The 21,369-nt window shown below is 46.6% G+C and overlaps 1 protein-coding gene across 1 annotated transcript; it reads left to right on the top strand.

Moving 5' to 3' along the window:
• The first annotated feature begins 6,044 nt into the window (after positions 1 to 6,044).
• On the top strand, positions 6,045 to 20,026 carry LOC124788379 (golgin subfamily A member 6-like protein 2). The gene is made up of 3 exons (XM_047255645.1): positions 6,045 to 6,085; positions 17,555 to 18,656; positions 19,862 to 20,026. Exons 1-3 carry the CDS (start codon positions 6,045 to 6,047, stop codon positions 20,024 to 20,026), a joined length of 1,308 nt encoding a protein of 435 aa, XP_047111601.1.
• The last annotated feature ends 1,343 nt before the right edge of the window (positions 20,027 to 21,369 follow it).

The following is a 21,369-nucleotide window of genomic DNA, read 5'->3' as shown; positions in this document are numbered from 1 at the left end:
CACATGCCGTCACCAGTGTCGTAAAGAATATATCAGACGTGTGTGGAGGAATCGGTTGACCTATAACCTTGCGATCAAATGTTTTCGGTTCCTATTGGAGAGGCACGTCCTTTCGTCTACTAATCGCACGGTTTTGCGGTGCGGTCGCAAAACACAGACACTAAACTTATTACCGTGAACAGAGACGTGAATGAATAAACGGACAGATCATACCTTTGCGAAAATAAAGAAATTAAAAATTTCACTTGTCATAGGATTCGAACCAAGGACCTCTCGTTCCGCAGCTGCTCACTCTAACCACGGGACCACTGCGCTCATTTGCTAAAATTGTACTTGATGTTGAATATGTTGCACATGGACTACTCAGTTAGTATATTTTGCTTATTTTTTCATAGTTCCACACAACTTCTTCCTGTTTTCTCGATTGATCTGTGTTCAGTTTTTCAAAGCCTATCCACTGTGTCAATTTACAACTAAATCTGAGGGGGGTGCGATGGGGAGGTTCCCTTGTAAGAACAACACACACCCCCATGCCCGAGGGCGGACTCGAAGGTCCGTTGGGACGGGCCGCGCAGTCCGTGAAATGGGGCCTCAAACCGCGTGGCCAGTCCGCGCGGTGGATCAGTTAGTAGGACACATTCTGAGACGTCAACGGATCGTCAGTTTAGTATTGGAGGGAAGTGTGGAGAGTAAAAATGCAGAGGGAGATGAATACAGCACGCAGGTTCAAACGGATGTGAGTAGCAGTAGTTACTCAGGCTTGCAGAGAATAGAGTAGCAGAGAGCACTGCATCAAACCAGTCTTGAGACTGAAGGCCACACCACAACGCAACGCATCACAACGTGTTTCATAGCTGCAGTCTCTGAAATAAACAGTTGAAAATGGTCCTGCAGACATTTACAATGCTTCGAATGTTACCCAATAAATAATGTTGTCAATGTTATTAGCTTTATGGAATGATATTCTTGTGCTTCTTTGTATATTAGTTATAATTTTTAATACATTTCTTGTGCTACAAATTCATAAATTTCTAATTCTGCAGCGACAATCCAAATTTGTGATCTCAAGCTGTTGTACAGTACTGCGTATTTGTTTATGCCTCTTCTGTGTACTTTATGGAGGTCGTATACGCATCCTGACAATTCAAGTGTCAGCCTCTCTTCTGTTCACATGTGCTAGTAGCCAATTGCGTAAAAAAGAACTGTTTGGGTGTTTGTGTGGCTATCGAGAGCTACAGACCAATGCACTACTGTACTGTTATCATTTGCCCATTCGTTAAAGCTGCGATTGAGGTTTTCCATCTTGTTCCAGGGGCTGAGGAGGGAGGCAGCATGACGCTGAAAGTACATCCCAAACAGTATTATCAACAGAGCGAATACTAGTCACCAAGTGAATATATTTTCAAAAAAAAAAATAATAATGTACGCGCATTCTTGGCTCTTTAACTGCAAATTTCCCTTAACCTCATAAAAATAAAAGCTGGTCGGCAACACAACGGGCTTAATGTATTGGCATATGCTGTCTCCACCTCACTGGTCGGGAAAGATGAAGCGCATAGATCGACAAGTAGGCGCTGGATCAAGAACACCTATCACCCGAGAGGTCAGAGACACACCCACACGCAACAGGCCACCACCGCCCTCTCGACAGCATGTATTTAGGCCGCCGCCGACAGTCAGTCATCCGGTTTGCCATCTGTCAGTTTACTCGCAGAGCGCGTTTAGTTCGTCACATCCTTCGACAGTATATTGCGACCAGATTAGTGACTATATGAACTTGAATAGAGTGCATGTCTGTGGTACATGTTAAGTAGATATTCCATTTCGTATAAATAAAGAACAGTATTAATCCAAGTGTGCATTCGTGTTGCAGAAAGTGGATAATGGCCACCCAAAACTCCGCGGGTCCTCCCGCCAGAGGTTCGAGTCCTCCCTCGGGCATGGGTGTCTGTATTGTCCTTAGCATAAGTTAGTTTAAATAGTTTGTAAGACTAGGGACCGATGACCTCCGGAGACTGATCCCTTAATAGATCACACACATTCTAACATTTTGGCTTCCCATAATAACATCCTCTCGCTTCCTTCTTAGCGGTACAAGGCTCTGCAATGGCGAATGAGGATAATTCTGTGACGATCGTTGTTTCAGCCTGCAGGGGTGATCGTATTCATGTGTTACTATTTGTTGTTGTGTTCTTGCATGTATTCCAAGAGGGGAACCGCAGAACTAATCAAATTTTTCTTTTCAGCGGCTGTGCTTGCTTTTTGATGCCTCGGCGCCTCTGACGCAGACAGCCAGTGTGATCGATCTAACACAAGTTCCTCAGTTTCAGAACCAACAAATTGCTACCGTACTGACGACGGTACAATAACTGCTTGATGCACGATCTGCGTCGGCTGCACAACCACAACCGACCAACCAATCAGCCTTCACAGGTGCCGCCGACCAGTATACCAACGTTACGGCAATTTAAGGAAACAAAGGAGGAATTGATTGAACACCTGACTCTGTTCCAAGAACATTGTCAAGTCCATCGTGTTCAAGAGACTGTAAAGTTATGACACTCCCTTTCGATTGCAGGGTCTCCAATGTTAAGGCTAATACAAAAACCATTCCCAACCGCGTCTCCCAACGAACTCGTGTATGACTAAAAATGGTTCAAATGGCTCTAAGCACTATGAGACTTAACATCTGAGGTCATCAGTACCCTAGAACTTAGAACTTCTTAAACCTAACTAACCCAAGGGCATCACAAACATCCATGCCCGAGGCAGGATTCGAATCTGTGACCGTAGCGGTCGAGCGGTTCCAGACTGAAGCGCCTAGAACCGTTCGGCCACACCGGCCGACGAAATTCCTTATGCACCGCTTTTGAACCAAAAAACAGACACTGAAAGTACATTGTATCCAAGACAAAGTTCTAGGGTACTGATGACCACAGATGTTAAGTCCCATAGTGCTCAGTTCAGGAAATTACTTAAAATGGTTCAAATGGCTCTATCTTCAGAAGGCATGGGATAAGCTAATAACTTTTCAGTGCAGGTTATATTGAAAAACAATGCAGATCTTAAGTTTATCCTGCCCCGCCTATTACAGTTGCCTTAAGAGACAAAGGATCTAGTGAACTGAAAGAATTGCAAGATAATGGTGTAAATGCTCCAATTCCAGCTAGTCAATGGCAAGTCCTCTCGTTTTGTGGCCCATGCCTTCTGGTCGCATTCGCATTTAAGTCTACAGTCAACCCACAGGCAACAGTTGACACTTACCCGTTGCCTCACCTCGACCAACTAATGGACAGGCTTGGTGCAGGACGTTACTTTTTTTAAGACAGATTTTTGTGATCCGTATTTGCAAATTCCATTAGATGAAGAATCACAGAAAATGTTTGTTGTAAATACACATTTAGGACTGTTCAAGTATTTGCATTTGCCCTTCAGCAGTGCTTCCGCACCCTCCATTTTTCAACGTTACTTGGAACAGCTGACTACAAAAGTGTCATTTTGTATAAACTACTTGACGATATTGTCGTGTCAGGCTCTACTCTAGAAGAACACATTGCCATTTGCGTACCCTTTTTCGATTGTTTTCAGACGCTGGACTCAAGTGAGACTTTTTTCAAACCCAACTACAATACTGAGGTCATGTGCTAAACAGTCTGGGTGTTCACCCCCTCCAATCTCATTTGATTGCAATCCGTGACCTGCCCCTACGCCCCGCAATGTGTCAGATCTCCAGTCAGTACTAGGCAAGATGACATTCTACATTCGGGTCATACCGAATGCTGCTCTGATCGCAGCTCCATTGCACCGCTTGCGTCGCGAAAATGTACCTTTTGTGTGAACTAAAGACTGTTACTGAACAAGGCATTTTTGACTTACTGAAATGTGTCGTGACAGATTTTTAGTGCATTGTGACTCGGTGCACAAGACAGACCTTTTGCCTTTGCTTCAAATTCTCTGCCAAATCACAGCGCTGATTCTGTAACAGGAAGCGTCTACTTGGAAAAATGCCGACTTTGCAAAGTTGTTACCTCAAGCTCAGTGCAATTATATTCAAATAGAAAAAGGGGCTCTCACTATGCATACGGTGTGACCAAATTCCATCACAATTTGCACAGTCGTAAGTTCTTTTTAGTGACGGATGACACCCCTTTGCAGTCCATGTTTCATCCGTCAAAACCGGCTTCTACACGCACTTCTCAAAAGTTCCAACGTTGTGCTTCATTGCTTGAAGCATCAGTATCAAATTGTGCACAGACCTAAGGCAAAGCACGGCAGTGTAGAACCCCCATCTCGCCTTCCAATTGGCCCAGATTCTGGCTTTGATGCATCTGCCGCATCTTGTGTCAGATCTATGTCTGTAATGTAAGGAAAAAGATTCCAGTAATTCAGAGTCCTGCACAAACTGCACAGGCCACAGAAGCAGACCCCTATATCAAGATTTTGTTGCATTGCGTTCGCTCGTCTTGACGTTGTTGATTGTGCAGTGTGCACAACTCAGTTGTTGTACTGAAAGGTTATGCCGACGTGCAAAATGTCGGCGCACAAGGCATGATATTAGTGTAATCTAACAGTGGACAATCGCATGTGCTCTTTCCCGAAGTATTGCAAAAGGATGTGTTGCGAATGAAACACCAAGGACATTGGTGAATTGTTCGCATCAAATAGTTATCGCGCTGGCACTGTACTTGGCAGGGCATCGATGTCCACATAGAAAAGATGGCGTCACAGTGTCGGGCATGCCCGGAAAGCCAATCCACCTCACGACAGACATTCGCAGTTTTGCCTACAACTCAATCCCGATGGCAATGGGTGCACATAGACTCTGCAGGACCATTTCGGAACGCTCATTGTCTGATAGTGGTCAATTCCTGTAGAAAGTTCCCATTTGTGGTGCCTATGGCTTCCACCACATCACGTAGCACCATTCAATCTTAGTCCTCCATGTTTTGCATAGAAGGTTTCCCAGAAATACATGCGTTGGACAACGGATCACAGTTCACTCGATTTTGAACGGTGTTGTGAAAGAAACGGCATTCGTCGTCTAACAAGTGTTCCGTTTCACTCCCAGTCCAATGGAGACGCAGCTTCGTGCGCAAATTTAAACAACAGAAGGCCAAGCTTCGCAATACCCACACACGGGAACAGGCGCTGCAACTCTTTCTCGCCTCCTATCGCTCCAACCACGAGACGGACCATAACTGGCGGAGGTTCGGCGTGTACTTGCTACACCCACTGCAGCGTCCGGCGCTGCCAACTGTTCGCAAGTGTCGCTTTGCACCACGCGATCTTGTTATTTTCAGGGATTACGGCAACCGTGGGCGCTGGGAAATAGGCGTAATCCAGGAACGCATTGGCTCTTTTATGTACTTCACTGCAGGTCCCGATGGTTTGCAGTGATGCCAACAGAACCAAAACTGGTGCGCGTCATTTGCCCCATGACTCTGCTGCTCTCCTTCCCCCAGATTCGCGGCCTCACCGGACCTCACGGCCTTCGCAGCCGCCTGCACGTCCCACCAGGGCACCTCAGGAGGAGCGGATGGACGATGCGTCCTCGCTCCCGCCGTCCCCTCTTGCCGACCCAATGGACGTGGACCAATCGTCGCTGGTGCTTCCCCGTCATCGCCACAGGACACGCTCTCAGGCCTGGACATGTGCCCTGGCAGCAGTTTTACAGAGGCTGTTTCTGTTGCCTCAAGCCAGAGAGCGGGGTTCAGTCGGGGGTACGCCGCCCTACACAGTCGTGGCTCCCAGCTCATCTCTACGTCCAGTATCCCGTCTCCCTCCTCACACCTCCCCTGCCCTGCTGTCAGCATCCTTTTACATGACGTAGGATCATCTTGAGAGTTTCACTACGATTTATTCGCGCTCATTTGTTTTCATTTCACTTTATAAACCACGCGTTGTACTTTCCAGTGTATTTGTGATTTTCGAGTGTATTTGCGTTCACTTATTTTTACGTGATGTATTTTCGTTCCACGTGCACCTGGTGCTGTGCTCGCAAGTGGTTTCAGGAAGTTTGTACTGGGGCCGCCACGGATTCTAAGATGCCCGGCCATGGCTCAGTGCGCTGCAACTTCCAGCACAGGTATATAACACTTTCCAAATACAGGGCAGCATTTTGTGTGGAAGTGTATTTGAAGCAAATTGTGTAAAGCACCATTTGTAAGTATACTGAGGCATCAAACAGTGTGTGAAGTGCATCATGGGGGAAGCCTTTTGTATTTCCCTCAAAAGTGCATGAAGCGTCCGAGGGAGGAAAGCTGGATGAAGACTGGTAGGTTTCACAAGTGTGCAAGAATCCGCCATGATCGTTTCAAGCTCTGTGTTCAAGTGTGGTGGGATTTCTCGGATTAAAAAGTGTAATTACATCGCAAATTGTCTTAAAATTCTTGTGTCACCTGCAAAGCTCTCTCTCTCTCTCTCTCTCTCTCTCTTTCTTTCTACCTTTCTTTCTTTCTTCAGTGTTATATTTTAATCCTGCTGTAACTTTAATTTGCAGACTGTGTTAAATATTTCACACAATACCTGGGTTTAAAAATTCCATGCAACATTTAGTTTCGATCTTTTTATTCAACCTGCTACTAGCTGTGAATTTTTTCTATATGTGTGAAACAATATCTGTGTATACAGTATCCCTGTAAATTGTTTGAACTCCAGTGACAATTTCGAGGTGTATTAGAAATAAATAACCACAATGCATTAAACAATTTGCATGGATATTGTTTAACATTGTATTAGCCTACCATCGTGAGATCCTCCCTGACCAGTAGCTTGGCACAGACTGAGCAAATTTCCCACTTTTTTTCACAGGCTGCCATCTTGGATTACGTCATGGGAAGGGAGGGAGCTGGGAATTCCCTGAGGAGGGACCGATGTGCCAGCTGGGGTAAACCTGTGACATCATCACGGGGTGTGGGTAAGTAATTGATCAATTAATTAATTTGTAGAATTACTTTGGTATCAATTTGACATCAAATGTAGGCTGGAAATGGCTCAGCCCAACCACTCACTCTGTCATTTGACAAGCCATAACGTGAGTGAACAGTATGGCTGTCGAGGAGAGGAAGCGTTGACTATTAGTGAAACTGTTTTATGTGGACGGCAGCAGTTAGAGTGCTGCATTGAGAGAGTATCACCTACTGATAGGTCTGAGGAGAGACCTCATGTCATTAAATGGTACACATTAGTTGACGATGATATTCGAAAATACTGTATTAGCTGTACACTCGGAAGAGGAAGGTGTCATATCTCTTTGGAAGTTATTGATAAGATTGCTGTTGCTGTAACTGCCTGTGCAGCACGTGTCCAATGTAGTAATAGTCCGTTCTGTAAAGAGAACAAACCCAGAGAACCTGTCAGGTTTACTGTGACGTCGGCACGCTATCGAGACCTTATTGTACAGAACGTGATTCCTACTTTGGAAAAGCGCAGCTCTGTGGAAACCATCGTTTTCATGCAAGGTGGGGCAACACCTTAAGTGTCATTTCGAGAGATTTTCTAGATGCATGAACTACAAGGTCACTTTATTCGAATCCATGTAACTTTTAGCTCTGAGGGTATCTGAAAGTACGCATTTACCACGGACGCGTTCGGTCTCTACCTGACCTGAAGGCCAGCACACAGGAACACACTGCTCAGATTCCACCAGAACTGCTGTGAGCGACTGGTGGCCTGTTGTTTTACGGATGCAGCATCTCGTCGATGTTTCCGGTGATCGTATTTAACAAACTGTGTAGGCGACGTTAATAACAAAATAAAGATTGTGGCTTTCCACTTCTTTGAGCTTTCCTGCCACGTCCCGGTCCTAATCCGTTACGTACGGAAACACTTCCATATGGCTATCTTGCATTCACAGCGCCAGATTTGCATCGGTTCCACATTATCTCATTACCTACCAAATTTCGCTGCCATACGATTACTGCAGCCCACACGGGACCTCTGTGACATTAATTTGCACACAGTATTTCGTTTCACTATGAGACACAGTCTATACAAAAACGTCTACGTTCATGGTTGCATGCTGTATCTGAACAGCTTCCACATATTCGTCATGCAGTGCCAAGAAGTTTTGGTTTTCATTTGTGTCGAACATATTTAGGTAACGGAAACTAATCGAAACAAATGTGGCAATTACGAATCTATTCTTGCCTCGTATCGTGATGAAACAGAACTTGTAACTGCAGTAATTCAACGAATTCACAGTCACTGTCTTCGACACTCCAGATTTTCTGCAGTTTGTAAAACCAAGGAAGAACTAACGGGATTCTAGGTATTTTTGCTTCTGATTAGTATGTACCCGCTTTAAATGGTTTCGAGAAATCTACAATTCTTCCTGCAAGTTCATTCTCATACCCCTCTAATCGGTAAGCGGAATTCTTATCCTTCACTAAGCAGCAACTTCTTTGCACAGTGTGTGTACGGACTCGAACATAGTGCACGAACTGTTCCAACATGTGCAGTACTTTGGCTCCAAGCATGAGCACAAGCCGCTGTTCTTCATATCATTTAACAGCGCAATTGTGGCTGACTGCTGTTTTACAATGAGCACCACAGAGAAGGCTTTCACGATTTTCCAAAGCTGTTATTTTATTAAAACCCTGGTCGGAAATAAAAAAAAAATTATGCAAAATGTCCTGCGAAATTTTCGTATCAGTCATCCTCCCCTGTGCGTGTTTGGTAATATTTAGTCCTATCAGCTTAACGCCCGGGAATTTAGTTATAAATAAAACGTTATACACATGAGGGCAATCTGTATTTATGTAATGTGTTGTAAGTGTCAAATAATTCAACTTTTGTACGAATCAGTCCACGTATCAACTGTCGCAGACAATGTTTTATTAATAACTTACTTAGTAACAGAAGCCCTCATTCGGATTCGGACTGCAAGAAGCCTGTCTACGTACAGTAGAAATATTTGGCATAACATATGAACTTCTGACTTCTCGATAATATGCACCTAGATGAATTAATTCTTGGCCTATTTCTTTGAAACCTTCCTCAGAAACACCTGTCACGTCTAAAAGGTGCCATCTTTTTAGCACACATTGTAGCAAAGTTCACACTTGTTTTTATTAGCCGGACGGTGTTGCCGAGCGGTTCTAGGCGCTTCAACTCGTACCGCTCGTCCGCTACGATCGCAGGTTCGTATCCTGCCTCAGGCATGGATGTGTGTGATGTCCTTAAGTTAGTTAGGTGTAAGTAGTTCTAAGTTCTAGGGGACTGATGACCGCTGATGTTAAGTCCCATAGTGCTCAGAGGCATTTGAAACATTTGAGTTTTTTATTACTACCTACATTGCTGAAGGAGGTGTGTAAGTGTGTGATTTCTTACAACTGTATTTCTTTAAATAAGTTGTTTCCGACTTCAACGTAGTAACAGTGATCAATTTACACATGACACATATCCTGTAGACTGTGCTTTAGTTTACAACAAATATTTATTCCTTACTACGCTTTTTAGACTCTCCCGTTTCTTCTCCGTTTACGCATTGGTTTCAGAGTTACTTGTTACTGTACACACTTCCTCACTCTGCACGATTACAAATACACCACGAATCAGAAGCCTGTGCTGGATGTAGTCCTGCAGGGATAAACACACGTTTAACGATTATGGAGTCAAACATTACCCCTAGGTAATGGCCACTATAACTAGTGCGGGCAGGCTGTTCAGTCAGGCTGTGCTCAGCACACCTCGCATTTTGTGCTGGATTACTCCGTCATGCAGGACTAGCCCGTCCCATCAACTGCTGTACTAGTTACATATCTTTCAAACGTATGGTCAACTTTTGTTTTAAACTTGAGCCACAGTTCTTTATACGTTTCTCTCCAGAGTCAAATATTCTGAGTTCGTTAAAGACCTTGTACCCCACCTCTCCCCCCTCCCACACACACACAATTTGCCACGAAATTTGTCAGTCGGTCAATAGTCTACACAACGCACGTTCCGATAGACTACACGCAACGTCTTCAGCGCCGCCCGGTTCCTAGCGCTGGTGATGACGTTTTACGAGACACCGCTTACTATTACACAGGAGAAGATTTGGGATTTGATTTGGCTGTTTTTTATCTAGAAAGGTCAGAAAAATCCGTGATAAAGTTGTGGGTAAAGAACTGTCTATTGCAATGGATGAAATGCACCTACGCTGTGTAACTTACGGAGAGGGGGTCCGAAGATTTTTCATCCATTCTTAAATAATTTCGAAAAAGTTTATCGGAGCTCCTGAACGTCGTCGAATGGTAGCTACATTACGATTTCTACCCATTAGCAGAAGTTGCGAGAACCTCAGATGCAGCGCAATTGGTCCCCACAAACAGTATCTAAAATGATTCTTGGAACATGGAAGGTCATTCATAGTTGCAAAAGCGAAACGAAAATCAAATTCATAAAGTTTACATGAACATAAATAAATTATGTTCGTATTTAATATTAATGATATCCCCTGCAAATTCAAGAAACCCATTTCAAATTACAAGAAGGAAGACTGCAAATGGCAGCGGCGGATATTATGTAATAAATTCAGCAACAGGTTTATAAGAAATGACGCATTTAGCAGCTGTTATAACTTTAGAAAAGTCCTTCACTTTGCTCTTCATAGCAGAACGGGTGACGATAGGTTGGATTTTTGTAACACTTCTAATAATGAACCAAGTGCATTTCATGAGTAAAGGTCCATCGACTGTCGACAATTCGGATTTTAGATTTTCTTTTCGATACGTATCTGAAATGAAATAAAAATCCAATCTGTCTCTACTTAAGATTATCAGACTTCCTTTCCGATGACTATTGGAAATAAAACCGAAAAACAAACAGTCGACTGACAGTTACTCACAGAAGTGTGTATCTTTTACTTTCTTTGTTTGCCACATGAAACCATTATGGATTCGTTAAAAATGAAAGAAGCACTTCATTTCTTTTTGGTCTGTCTCGCACACTGTCGTGTTAGCCATATTTGGACTGCGTTGAATCCCGCGCGCAGTGACTGTCGTGCCAACCGCCCAATAGCAGTTCGTTTTCAGACTACACACTACATAATTTGTAGGGCGGATGGGTGCCGTGGGGAGGGAGGGGTGGGGGGGGGGGGGACCTCTGGTTGCTGGTCTTACCTAACCAACCGACGGCAAAGATAAATCGGTCGGTCTTCAACCGATAAGACTACTCGCGTGCAGTTAGTCGGTCGGTCGGACGACAAGCTACACATGCACAATTTGTTGGTCGGCCGATAAACAGGAAACTGCGTAGGGTCCTTTACTGAGACATGACACTACTGCCTCTTTACCTAGTTTGTTGAACATATAAATCCTTGTGCTTGTTCTTTGTAGTTTGATAATCATAGTTGATATTACTCTATCATGACCACGGAAACCAGTTTCTATGTTGGCATCCTCAGTGAGGTCAGATCTATAAGCGCAAGCGACAGCACTCGCAGAATCACAGTCACTTTCGTGCAATGAGTAATTTGTAGGTGAAAGTCTTTTGAAAGTGTGCAAGCAAATCCAGTCTGTGATGATGTGGGTGGTGATGCTCATAACCGATTACTTTGGGGACTTGAGGTACCGCGGAAACGAGAGCTTAAGAGTGCTGCATTTCCAGCGTGTAATTTGTGTTGCGGTAGTAGCGCGAGTGATAGAGCAGCACACGCAATGGAGGAACGGAAGAAACATTTTAACAAACTTGATATCCATAGAAGAAGCGTAAAGACTTTCGAAAACTTCCACCACGGAACAAGTAAACAGATAAATGTACTCTTACTGATGAAGTTGTTCCCAATGATTCTTAATAGAATGAGAAATTCTCACCTGGAAAACATATGTATGAAATTTTGCAGACGTTTTTTCGTTGATGACTACTGACTGAAATGATGTTTATTACGTATTTGAAGAGATGAAAGTAATAAAAAAGCACTTACGTCTGGTGAAATTACTTTAATACTGGAATACACAAGCAGATCAGGGGTTTATTACATTACAGAACGGGTTAGATGTGCCGAAGAGGACTTTCGAAAGTAGGTTAATTTGCGTGTAATTTTACAGAGAAGTTACAATTTTCTCAGGGAAACATTCGGATACCCTCTGCTTGCAGCATCAGTCTGGCATTCTCCGATAAACCACAAATTGCGTTGCCATCCTGGCACTGCATAGGATGTTTTAGTGATGATGAAGACTGCAGATGGAACACTGAGTGACAGGGAACGTATTTGTATTTTGTCGTTTAATGAAATGAACATCGACAGTAGAATTTATTATGCTCAACGTGATGACACGACGCGTGCACCTCACTGCAAAGCCTTATTTGTAATATTGCGAGGGTTGTTTGCAACGTGGAAACAGTCCGTCTACTTCAGTTTCGATATTCAAATCGTAGCTGCGCTCGTGATCCAGAAAACTGCTTTCGTTGGCCAGTATTTGCTGTACTGCTGTGGCTGCGGTAGCAGGCATTGGTGCAAAGAAGGAGCTTGGCGTTAGCCACAGAAACACCTGTTCTCCTCGCCAAGTGATTCTCTGAAACGCGTGAGGATGTTCGCTGACGCCTCACATTTTCTCAAACTCTTAAGGAACCACTTACGGGATGAAGGCATTATGTTGCAAACGGAGCAGTGACAAAAACTGTGTTGTAGAGTTATCTCAGACCACATTACAATTAATTGCAGTAGTGTAAGATAGTACTTCAACTGCTAAGGACACTCGCAGTCGGTCTGTGCAAAGACGATTACCTAATAATTCTTGCAGAAGGGCACGCAAGTGATTTCATAGAGATGGCGGATGAGGCTTTCGATGTACTCAATTCAAAAGCACAATAAAATAAATAACTGCACGCCTTTGGATGTGGTACTCATTTTTAATCCCAAGAACGATGCCTACTTTTATAAATGCTGCGAGGACATTAGCGTTGGCTCCTGAGAGCATCTCCTACATCAAAAAGGTTTCCCGAAAACTATTCCGCCGCATCCCATTCTGTTCAGTGAGTTAGCCTGGCAGTGAAAATGTATTCGGTGTTATAAGCTTGCTAAGTGGAGACTGTCCGGAGAACTTTTTTCCTCATAGGAGGCCTCGGACGTTTCTATTTGTGGTATCACATATCGATACTGCCCTACTGGCGTTTCACAGTCGGCAATGAAACTGCAAATTTCCCTCAGATGCTGACAGTGGCCGTGCGAGGTGTGGCAGACCCGGTGGTGTGTGCCTGCCGAGCCACGAGCGCCCTCCGCTGCTGCGATGTGAGACGGCCGGCAGCAGCCACTCGTCCACACCTGCGCACGGAGCCACTTCACTACGTGAAGCTACGCAGGCTTAAGAGTATTGTCGAGATTCGCCAGTAATATCAACGAACCGTGGCATCCTGCTGTACCTATCACGCCTACTTTTATGCTCTTCAAGATCCACAATGATGGAACACGGCCATCCCTATTCTGCTATTTTGTGTGCTAGGTGTCCATCGGATGGAGGGTGACAATACTCCGTGAGCATCATTGTTATGTACAGTACAGACCAACACATTAGTTCGACAGTATAGTAATGCACTCGAAAGCGCCCAATCACTCACAACGAAATATTCTACAGATGCAAAGCATTTGTTCTATTTTTCTGTATGTCTGTGTCTGTGCATGTGCTGCGGATGGCTCCAATAAGCCCGACCCCGTCCTCCCACTGTGGGATCCACAATGCAGTACGTCCCGGATAGGGTCCGAAGGTGCATCCACCAGCAGGAATGCTGGGTGAGGTTTATGACAGCCATTCACATCACAAGCTCAGACAGACATACAGAAAAATGGAACAAATGCACTGCATATGTAGAGTAATTGGTTGAGAGTGAGACGGTATACGATTACTCTCAGATGCACCTAGTAACTAATAGGTCGTCTGTACTGTGCATAACAATAATACGGACGAAGGACTGACGCTCTCCATCCTATGGACACCTAGCACACAAAGTAGTGGAATGGCTATGACCGTGTTCGATCATAGTGGATCTTCAAGAGCATAAAAGTAGGTCTGGTAGGCAGAGTATGATGCCGTGCTTAGTTTTTGTTACTGCCGAATCTCGACAATATTGTTACGATACATCGGTAATATGCTCTTTAGCAGGATGTTTAAATGTACTGACATCCCTTACAGAATCGCTTTGCGAGGAGTTTGTCTGTATTTGGCTGTAGCACTGCCGAAAATCGTCTACAAGAGGTTGAAGCCGAGACGTCGGGATTGGTAATATGCATGAATAGTCTACATGTATATGTGTAGTAGAAATTTGTGGTAAGATCCTAGGAGACCGTATTGCTTAGGTCATCGGTCCCTAAGCTTACACACTACTTAATCGAACTTACACTAAGGACAAAACACACACCCATGCCCTAGTAACGACTCGAATCTCCGACGGGGAGAGCTGCGCGAACCGTGGCAAGAAGCCCTAGACCGCTCAGCTACTCCGTGCGGCTATGTGTAGTGTTGCCAGCGGTTGACGGTTGTGGTTCGAATGCATAAAATGCTAAGTGTTCGTCCATAAATTACGCTACCAGGGATGTTCACTCTGTAGGTATGGGGAAGGGAAACTCTCGTGGTACAGGACGCTACGTGCAGTCGACCCATTGTCAACTACCGAATAACTTATTACTACGACAAAAAAAATACCCGAAACCTACAGTTTGGAGATGATGTGACACGGTTGTGGGGGCCTGTCAGAGTTGGGCGGTGTAAACTAAAGTAGCGATGCTTATATGGTAAGCGGTGAGAGCACATACATATGGAAAAAAAGATATCAGAACAGCAGCAGAAGTCACTTCCGTACACATGTCAGCTCCCTGTTGCAGATCCCCAAGACAGAGTGGTAGTCAGATGAACGTATAGAACTGTGTCAGCCGTTGAGTTTACATCAAGTGTGTGGCTACATGAGTCTGCAGACAAGCTCTCGCATGTGCCCCAGCAATACATGGATTTGTTCCCAGACTACGAGTTTCCAATCTGCACCACTCTCTGGGTCTCATGAAGGTATGAGCCAAGTGTTACTATACTTTTCATGACCTTTCTATGCAAATGCGTCCATGTAGAATATCAGGAGGAGGGGAATTCTTAGGGTTTTTTAAAAGGCATGTGTATATGGGAGGCAGATATCCTCGTATGAAGTCTAACAACACGTGGGCATGCCGGCAATATGACAATATATACAATATATTTTAAAATTTGACACCATAGTGAATGGGGTAACATACTTGCGGGGTGGTTGTTATGTCGGATGTTGGACAAATATATACTCCATTACAGTATTAAGAGCATTCCATTCCACGTCACTAATACTTCTGAAATTGTGTGGCTTTAACAGTATAGCATTTATAGGTGCAGAACCGCGTAATGATTGCAGTGTGCGTTTATGCTCTCTAAGCATTTCTCTCATGCCGGTAACTCCGTGGTACTGACTCCAGATGGTGGAATAATGCTTCAGAAATGATTACACGGTTGATTTACATGAAATGTTTCAAACTGCATATGTCCGGACTGCATAGCAATGCAACACTTTCAAGTCTATCATACACGAATAAGATGCGCGGCCCTCCACAACACGCACGCATACGGGGACATCTTGTGCTTTGGATGGGTGCCGTGGGTAAGATTTGTGTTGCAGGAAGGATTGGTCAAGGACAATGTCGGAGGGAACTGTCGATCTCCGACTTTATCCTACGAAGGCGACAATACTCTGGTGATCTTTCCCTGTGTGTATGGGCGCCACAGTCATAATAGGAAATTCTGCACTGTGACCGATGTGCTGGAAATATGTAGATAACCTCTTTTTATCGGTATAGGACGCTGCCTTGTATTCTTTGGTGTATGTCGTCGGCGGGATGCAGTGTACAGTCATCTAGCTCCATTCGCTATGTAGTATATGGTACTTGCAACATAGTGGAGGGTTGATTTAGCGATGATGCAGAAACTGGGAAGTTCTCTACTGTGTCATTGACTGGCATTGAAATTACAGAACAGATAAAATTGCTATGCTAGAACTGATCTCAGTATCAACTACAGTGCGTATTACAGTACATCGTCCTATATCAATGGTCTCTTTTCCATCATGACGATCCACTGGGCATGCTTTGATCACCGCATAATGATTGCCTGACACCACTGGATATCTGCTACTTGTCGCTGTGCAGCATGCGATTAAATGTAGAGATCATCACCTTCAACCAGTTGCTTGGAAGCGTTCCGCAATGCTGCGGACTCGTTCTATTTCCATACGCTCTTTTTATTTTTACTACCTCACGCGTGTTTTTTGTGGACAGCACGTTCCAGCGATGGTCAACACTGGAAAGTAATCATGTACGTGACTGCAAAATGAAGGAACAATGCTCTTCGAAATGGAACACCCTGTCAATGGGGAAGATGAGATTGACTGTACAGGTCATGCATGACCTTCGAATAGCTGTTGGAAGTGCTCTAAAATACTGCAGACTCTTCCAGTTTCCATATGTTGCGATGTCTTCCACATTTATGACAATGAGAAACATCACCTCTGTGCATTATTTCTTCCAGCCTGTTGTGGTAGCTGTATGGTTTACCCCATGCAGTCGTCGGTCAAAGGATCGAAACATGTGAGAGCCAAAGGATCGAAACATGTTAATGTCAGCTTAGCAGCAGCTGAAACAGACTAAGTCTTGGTAGAAAAAACAAAGCGTATGGCGATGTCCACTGTTTTTTTTTTTCAGTTGTAACACATCCGATATATTAAACTGGTTATGAAGGAACAATACAGGTACCATCTCATGTGATAGTCTATTGTATGTAATCCTTCTACAGTACAGGTGATGAAATTTTACACTGGTCTTTGGAAGCAACTTCGATCATGAACCTCGTGCTCCAATGAACCAATACTTGCATATTTAATAGGATTGCCACATATGGTCAATGCTGGAAAGCAGACACTATTTGTTTCAGATATATCAGGAGACAGGGCCCTGTCAATATCTTATCGATTTCTCTAACAGATGATATGAAATAGCGATGACGTTAGTTTCTAGGTTTTCTTTGTTAATGGTACAAAATACTGATGTGGGAGGGAATGTTTGGGTATAGACGTGAATGCACCCTAAGAGATGCAGATCTCTTCAGCCTTCTGTACCTGTATGTAGTTTAGAATTGTATCGCAATGCACTCGCAAAATTCTTGTGCTTATTCCATTCCGTGTGACGTGTAGTCTTCCTTATTTTCCCAACAAGAAACATCACCATAACTGTTCGTAATATATTTTTTGCTACCTCGTGTTACAAGGGAACGCTTCGTTTGATGATGGCCTTACACACTGTAGACGGTTGGTGGAGCTATGACAACATGTTCCCATTTCCACTGAGGCGGCAAAACGTGGTCTTGACGCATCAACTCAGTCCGTCCTTTTTCTCCACGGGATGCAGAATATAATGCTGTCGGACTTCCGTTCAGGTCAGACTTAAATTGGAACGATCACATGGACGAAGCTGCAGCGACGGGGCAGAGATTGAGAAACATTTGCAAGATGCAAAGTATCGTCTAAAAAACAGCGCTGGAGTTTTTGCTGTTTGGGATCCTTACCATATAAGGCGAGGCGGAGAGGCGGCGGGGCGAGGCGGAGAGGCGGCGGGGCGAGGCGGAGAGGCGGCGGGGGAGGCGGAGAGGTGGCGGGGGGAGGCGGGGAGGCGGCGGGGCGAGGCGGAGAGGCGGCAGGGGGAGGCGGAGAGGCGGCGGGGGGAGGCGGTGAGGCGGCGGGGCGAGGCGGAGAGGCGGCGGGGCGAGGCGGAGAGGCGGCGGGGGGAGGCGGAGAGGCGGCGGGGGGAGGCGGAGAGGCGGCGGGGCGAGGCGGAGAGGCGGCGGGGCGAGGCGGAGAGGCGGCGGGGGGAGGCGGAGAGGCGGCGGGGGGAGGCGAGGAGGCGGCGGGGCGAGGCGGAGAGGCGGCGGGGCGAGGCGGAGAGGCGGCGGGGGGAGGCGGAGAGGCGGCGGGGGGAGGCGGAGAGGCGGCGGAGGGAGGCGGAGGCGTCGGGGGGAGGCGGAGAGGCGGCGGGGGGAGGCGGAGAGGCGGCGGGGGGAGGCGGAGAGGCGGCGGGGGGAGGCGGAGAGGCGGCGGGGGGAGGCGGAGAGGCGGCGGGGGGAGGCGGCGAGGCGGCGGGGGGAGGCGAGGAGGCGGCGGGGCGAGGCAGAGAGGCGGCGGGGCGAGGCGGAGAGGCGGCGGGGGGAGGCGGAGAGGCGGCGGGGGGAGGCGGAGAGGCGGCGGGGGGAGGCGAGGAGGCGGCGGGGCGAGGCGGAGAGGCGGCGGGGCGAGGCGGAGAGGCGGCGGGGCGAGCCGGAGATGCGGCGGGGCGAGGCAGAGAGGCGGCGGGGCGAGGCGGAGAGGCGGCGGGGGGAGGCGGAGAGGCGGCGGGGCGAGGCGGAGAGGCGGCGGGGCGAGGTGGAGAGGCGGCGGGGCGAGGCGGTGAGGCGGCGGGGGGAGGCGGAGAGGCGGCGGGGGGAGGCGGAGAGGTGGCGGGGGGAGGCGGAGAGGCGGCGGGGCGAGGCGGAAAGGCGGCGGGGCGAGGCGGAGAGGCGGCGGGGCGAGGCGGAGAGGCGGCGGGGCGAGGCGGAGAGGCGGCGGGGGGAGGCGGAGAGGCGGCCGGGGGAGGCGGAGAGGCGGCGGGGGGAGGCGGAGAGGTGGCGGGGGGAGGCGGAGAGGTGGCGGAGGGAAGCGGGAGGGGGGAGGGGGTTGGGACCCACGTGCAGGCCAAGATAAACACAAGTTGTCATCAAGGGGTGGATGTGGTCGGGGGGGGGGGAGGGTGAGCGTGGTCAGGGTGAGGGACTAATTGATCAATTTTGTTTATTTGCATTTCAGTTTGACATCAAAATTTCGCTGATTCAGCCATTCTGGTATCACGTATGATACCACACTACCGGCGTTTCATAGTTGGCAACGAAACTGCAGATTTCCCTTTGATGCTGACTGGTTGTTCGAGATGTGGCAGATCCGATGGTGCGTGCCTGCTGAGCCACGATTCCAGCGGCTGTGCACCACGAGCGCCCAGTATTTGCTATCAGTCTTCGCACGTTTGGAAAAATACGAGTTACGTAAATCTTCTGTTTTTTGTGTTAACTTGTGCAGAAACTGCTGCCGCAGATAGGTTTGGCAGGAATGGAAATGAATAGCGAACAAATGTCTAGCGTGCTTCTCCTTACCATTTTGTACCAAGACGTTCAAAACAAACGTGGCGACGAGCGGTAGCACGTACTTATGGGATCCATGTTGCTGAGTTTTTCCTGTTCCTTCGGTGGTTTGTTTTTTGTTTTTTTTTTCGCTCAATTGTCTTCTGGGTACTTAGTGTTTGCCTTGCTTGTGTGCATTTATGTTATCACTGCGACAACTTCCGCTTTTGAACCTTTTTTGCTTTCTCTTTACTAGTTTTGCCTCTCGCTGTTTGTATTTGTGCTCTGTTTGTAGATAATGCCTACTACACTGAAATCGGCTGCTGCGCCAACTGCAGTTGATATAACTCAGAGTAGGTCAAGTGGCGCACCTGCAAGAAGTGGCTGTGCACCGGGCCCTTCCCCAAGTCCCGTCCTGAACCAGCACGGTATGAGGATCTGTTGCAGGCACAGAGTGTAATGGGCAGCCGCTACTTGTACCCTGTCCTCGTAATATATTCTTTCGGTTGCATAAGCAACAAGGACATATACACGCTCAGTGGGGTGACTAATTTGTAGACCCTTACTAGAAATTGTAGATTCGAGTGTGACAGAAATATTTACAGTGATAGAATGGTTCGCGATGCCATCACGCACAATGAAGGTAACTCCCGAGCTCGGGAACGGATCCTTAAATACCCGGACCCTCCCTTGCAGCACGTTCTGCAGATTCTTGACTATCGAGATTCCTGTGACAGGCTCTGGCTCGGAACTGCCTGCTGGGCTATCTTTCTGCAGATCGCAGCGACAAACAGACGTCGCATTCGGCTCGCAAACTGTCGCAGAACCGGCCACAGCCGCAACGCTCACAGCACGTGTCTCCTTCGGAGAAAAAGTGTCATCAAGTCCTGCCCTCGCTGTAAAATGCGGCACAAGCGCGGTCGCTCGCTCGCACACCCGCGCGCCCGCCCCCGCCCCCGCCCCCAACCCCCCCCCCCCCCCCTCCACGCTTGACGCGACTTTGACGCTTCTTTTGTGGCAAACGGCCACACGTACTGCCAGTGTTGTTACAAAAATCTAGCACACCCTCTCCTGCTACTCCTTCACGCAAATCTAATTCACAAACTGTGTGTAGCGTGTTTTCAAAGCCCCACAGAGTCGTTAGTACAAACCAAGAGCGTAGTAGCCATTCGGGACAGGTTGCCAACTCCTCTTCAGTGCTTTGTCGAGCGATAGTTAGAGACACAAAAGGTTTGTCTTCATAATCAGTCCGTCTGCAACAAATTTAAAAGAACGCAAAATCCCCAAGATTGGCAAAGTTTTTCGGAAGTTCGAAATATAGCGCGTACTTCAATACGAGATGTTTTTAATAATTTCCACAGCGAAATTCTGTCTCGAAATATGGCAGAAAACCCAAAGAGATTCTGGTCATACGTAAAGCACACCAGTGGCAACACCTTCACTGCACGATAACATCTGTGAAGTCACTGATGACAGTGCCACTAAAGCAGAGTTATTAAACATGGTTTTCCGAAACTCCTTCACCAAAGAAGACGAAGTCAATATTCCTGAATTCCAATCAAGAACAACTGCCAAGATGAGAAACATAGAAGTAGATATCCTCGGAGTAACGAAGCAGCTTAAATCACTTAATAAAGGCAAGGCCTCCGGTCCAGATTGTATACCAGTGAGGTTCCTCGCAGAGAATGCTGATAAAATAGCTCCTTATTTAGCAATTCTATACAACCACTCGCTCACAGAAAGATCCGTACCTAAAGACTGGGAAATTGATCAAGTCACACCAATACCCAGAAACGGAAGTAGGAGTAATCTGCTGAATTACAGGCCTGTATCACTAACGTCGATTTGCAGTAGGGTTGTAGAACATATACTGTATTCGAACACTATGATTCTCTGCCTCGTGATGACTGGGTGTTGTGTGATGTCCTTAGGTTAGTTAGAACTACTTAAACCTAAATTCTAGGGGACTGATGACCATAGATCTTAAGTCCCACAGTGCTCAGAGCCATTTGAACCATTTTGAACATTATGAGGTAACTCGAAGAAAACGATTTACTGACATATAGTCAGCACGGATTCAAAAAATATCGTTCTTGTGAAACACAACTAGCTCTTTATACTCATGAAGTAGAAAGTGCTATCGACAGGGGATGTCAAATTGATTCCGTATTTTTAGATTTCCCGAAGGCTTTCGACACCGTTCCTCACAAGTGTCTTCTAACCAAACTGCGTGCCTGCGGATTAT

This window comes from Schistocerca piceifrons, chromosome 3 (genome assembly GCF_021461385.2).
Source record: "Schistocerca piceifrons isolate TAMUIC-IGC-003096 chromosome 3, iqSchPice1.1, whole genome shotgun sequence".
Lineage (NCBI taxonomy): Eukaryota > Metazoa > Arthropoda > Insecta > Orthoptera > Acrididae > Schistocerca > Schistocerca piceifrons.
Note: the sequence above shows the minus strand (reverse complement) of the source record. Positions and strands in the feature narration are given on the sequence as shown.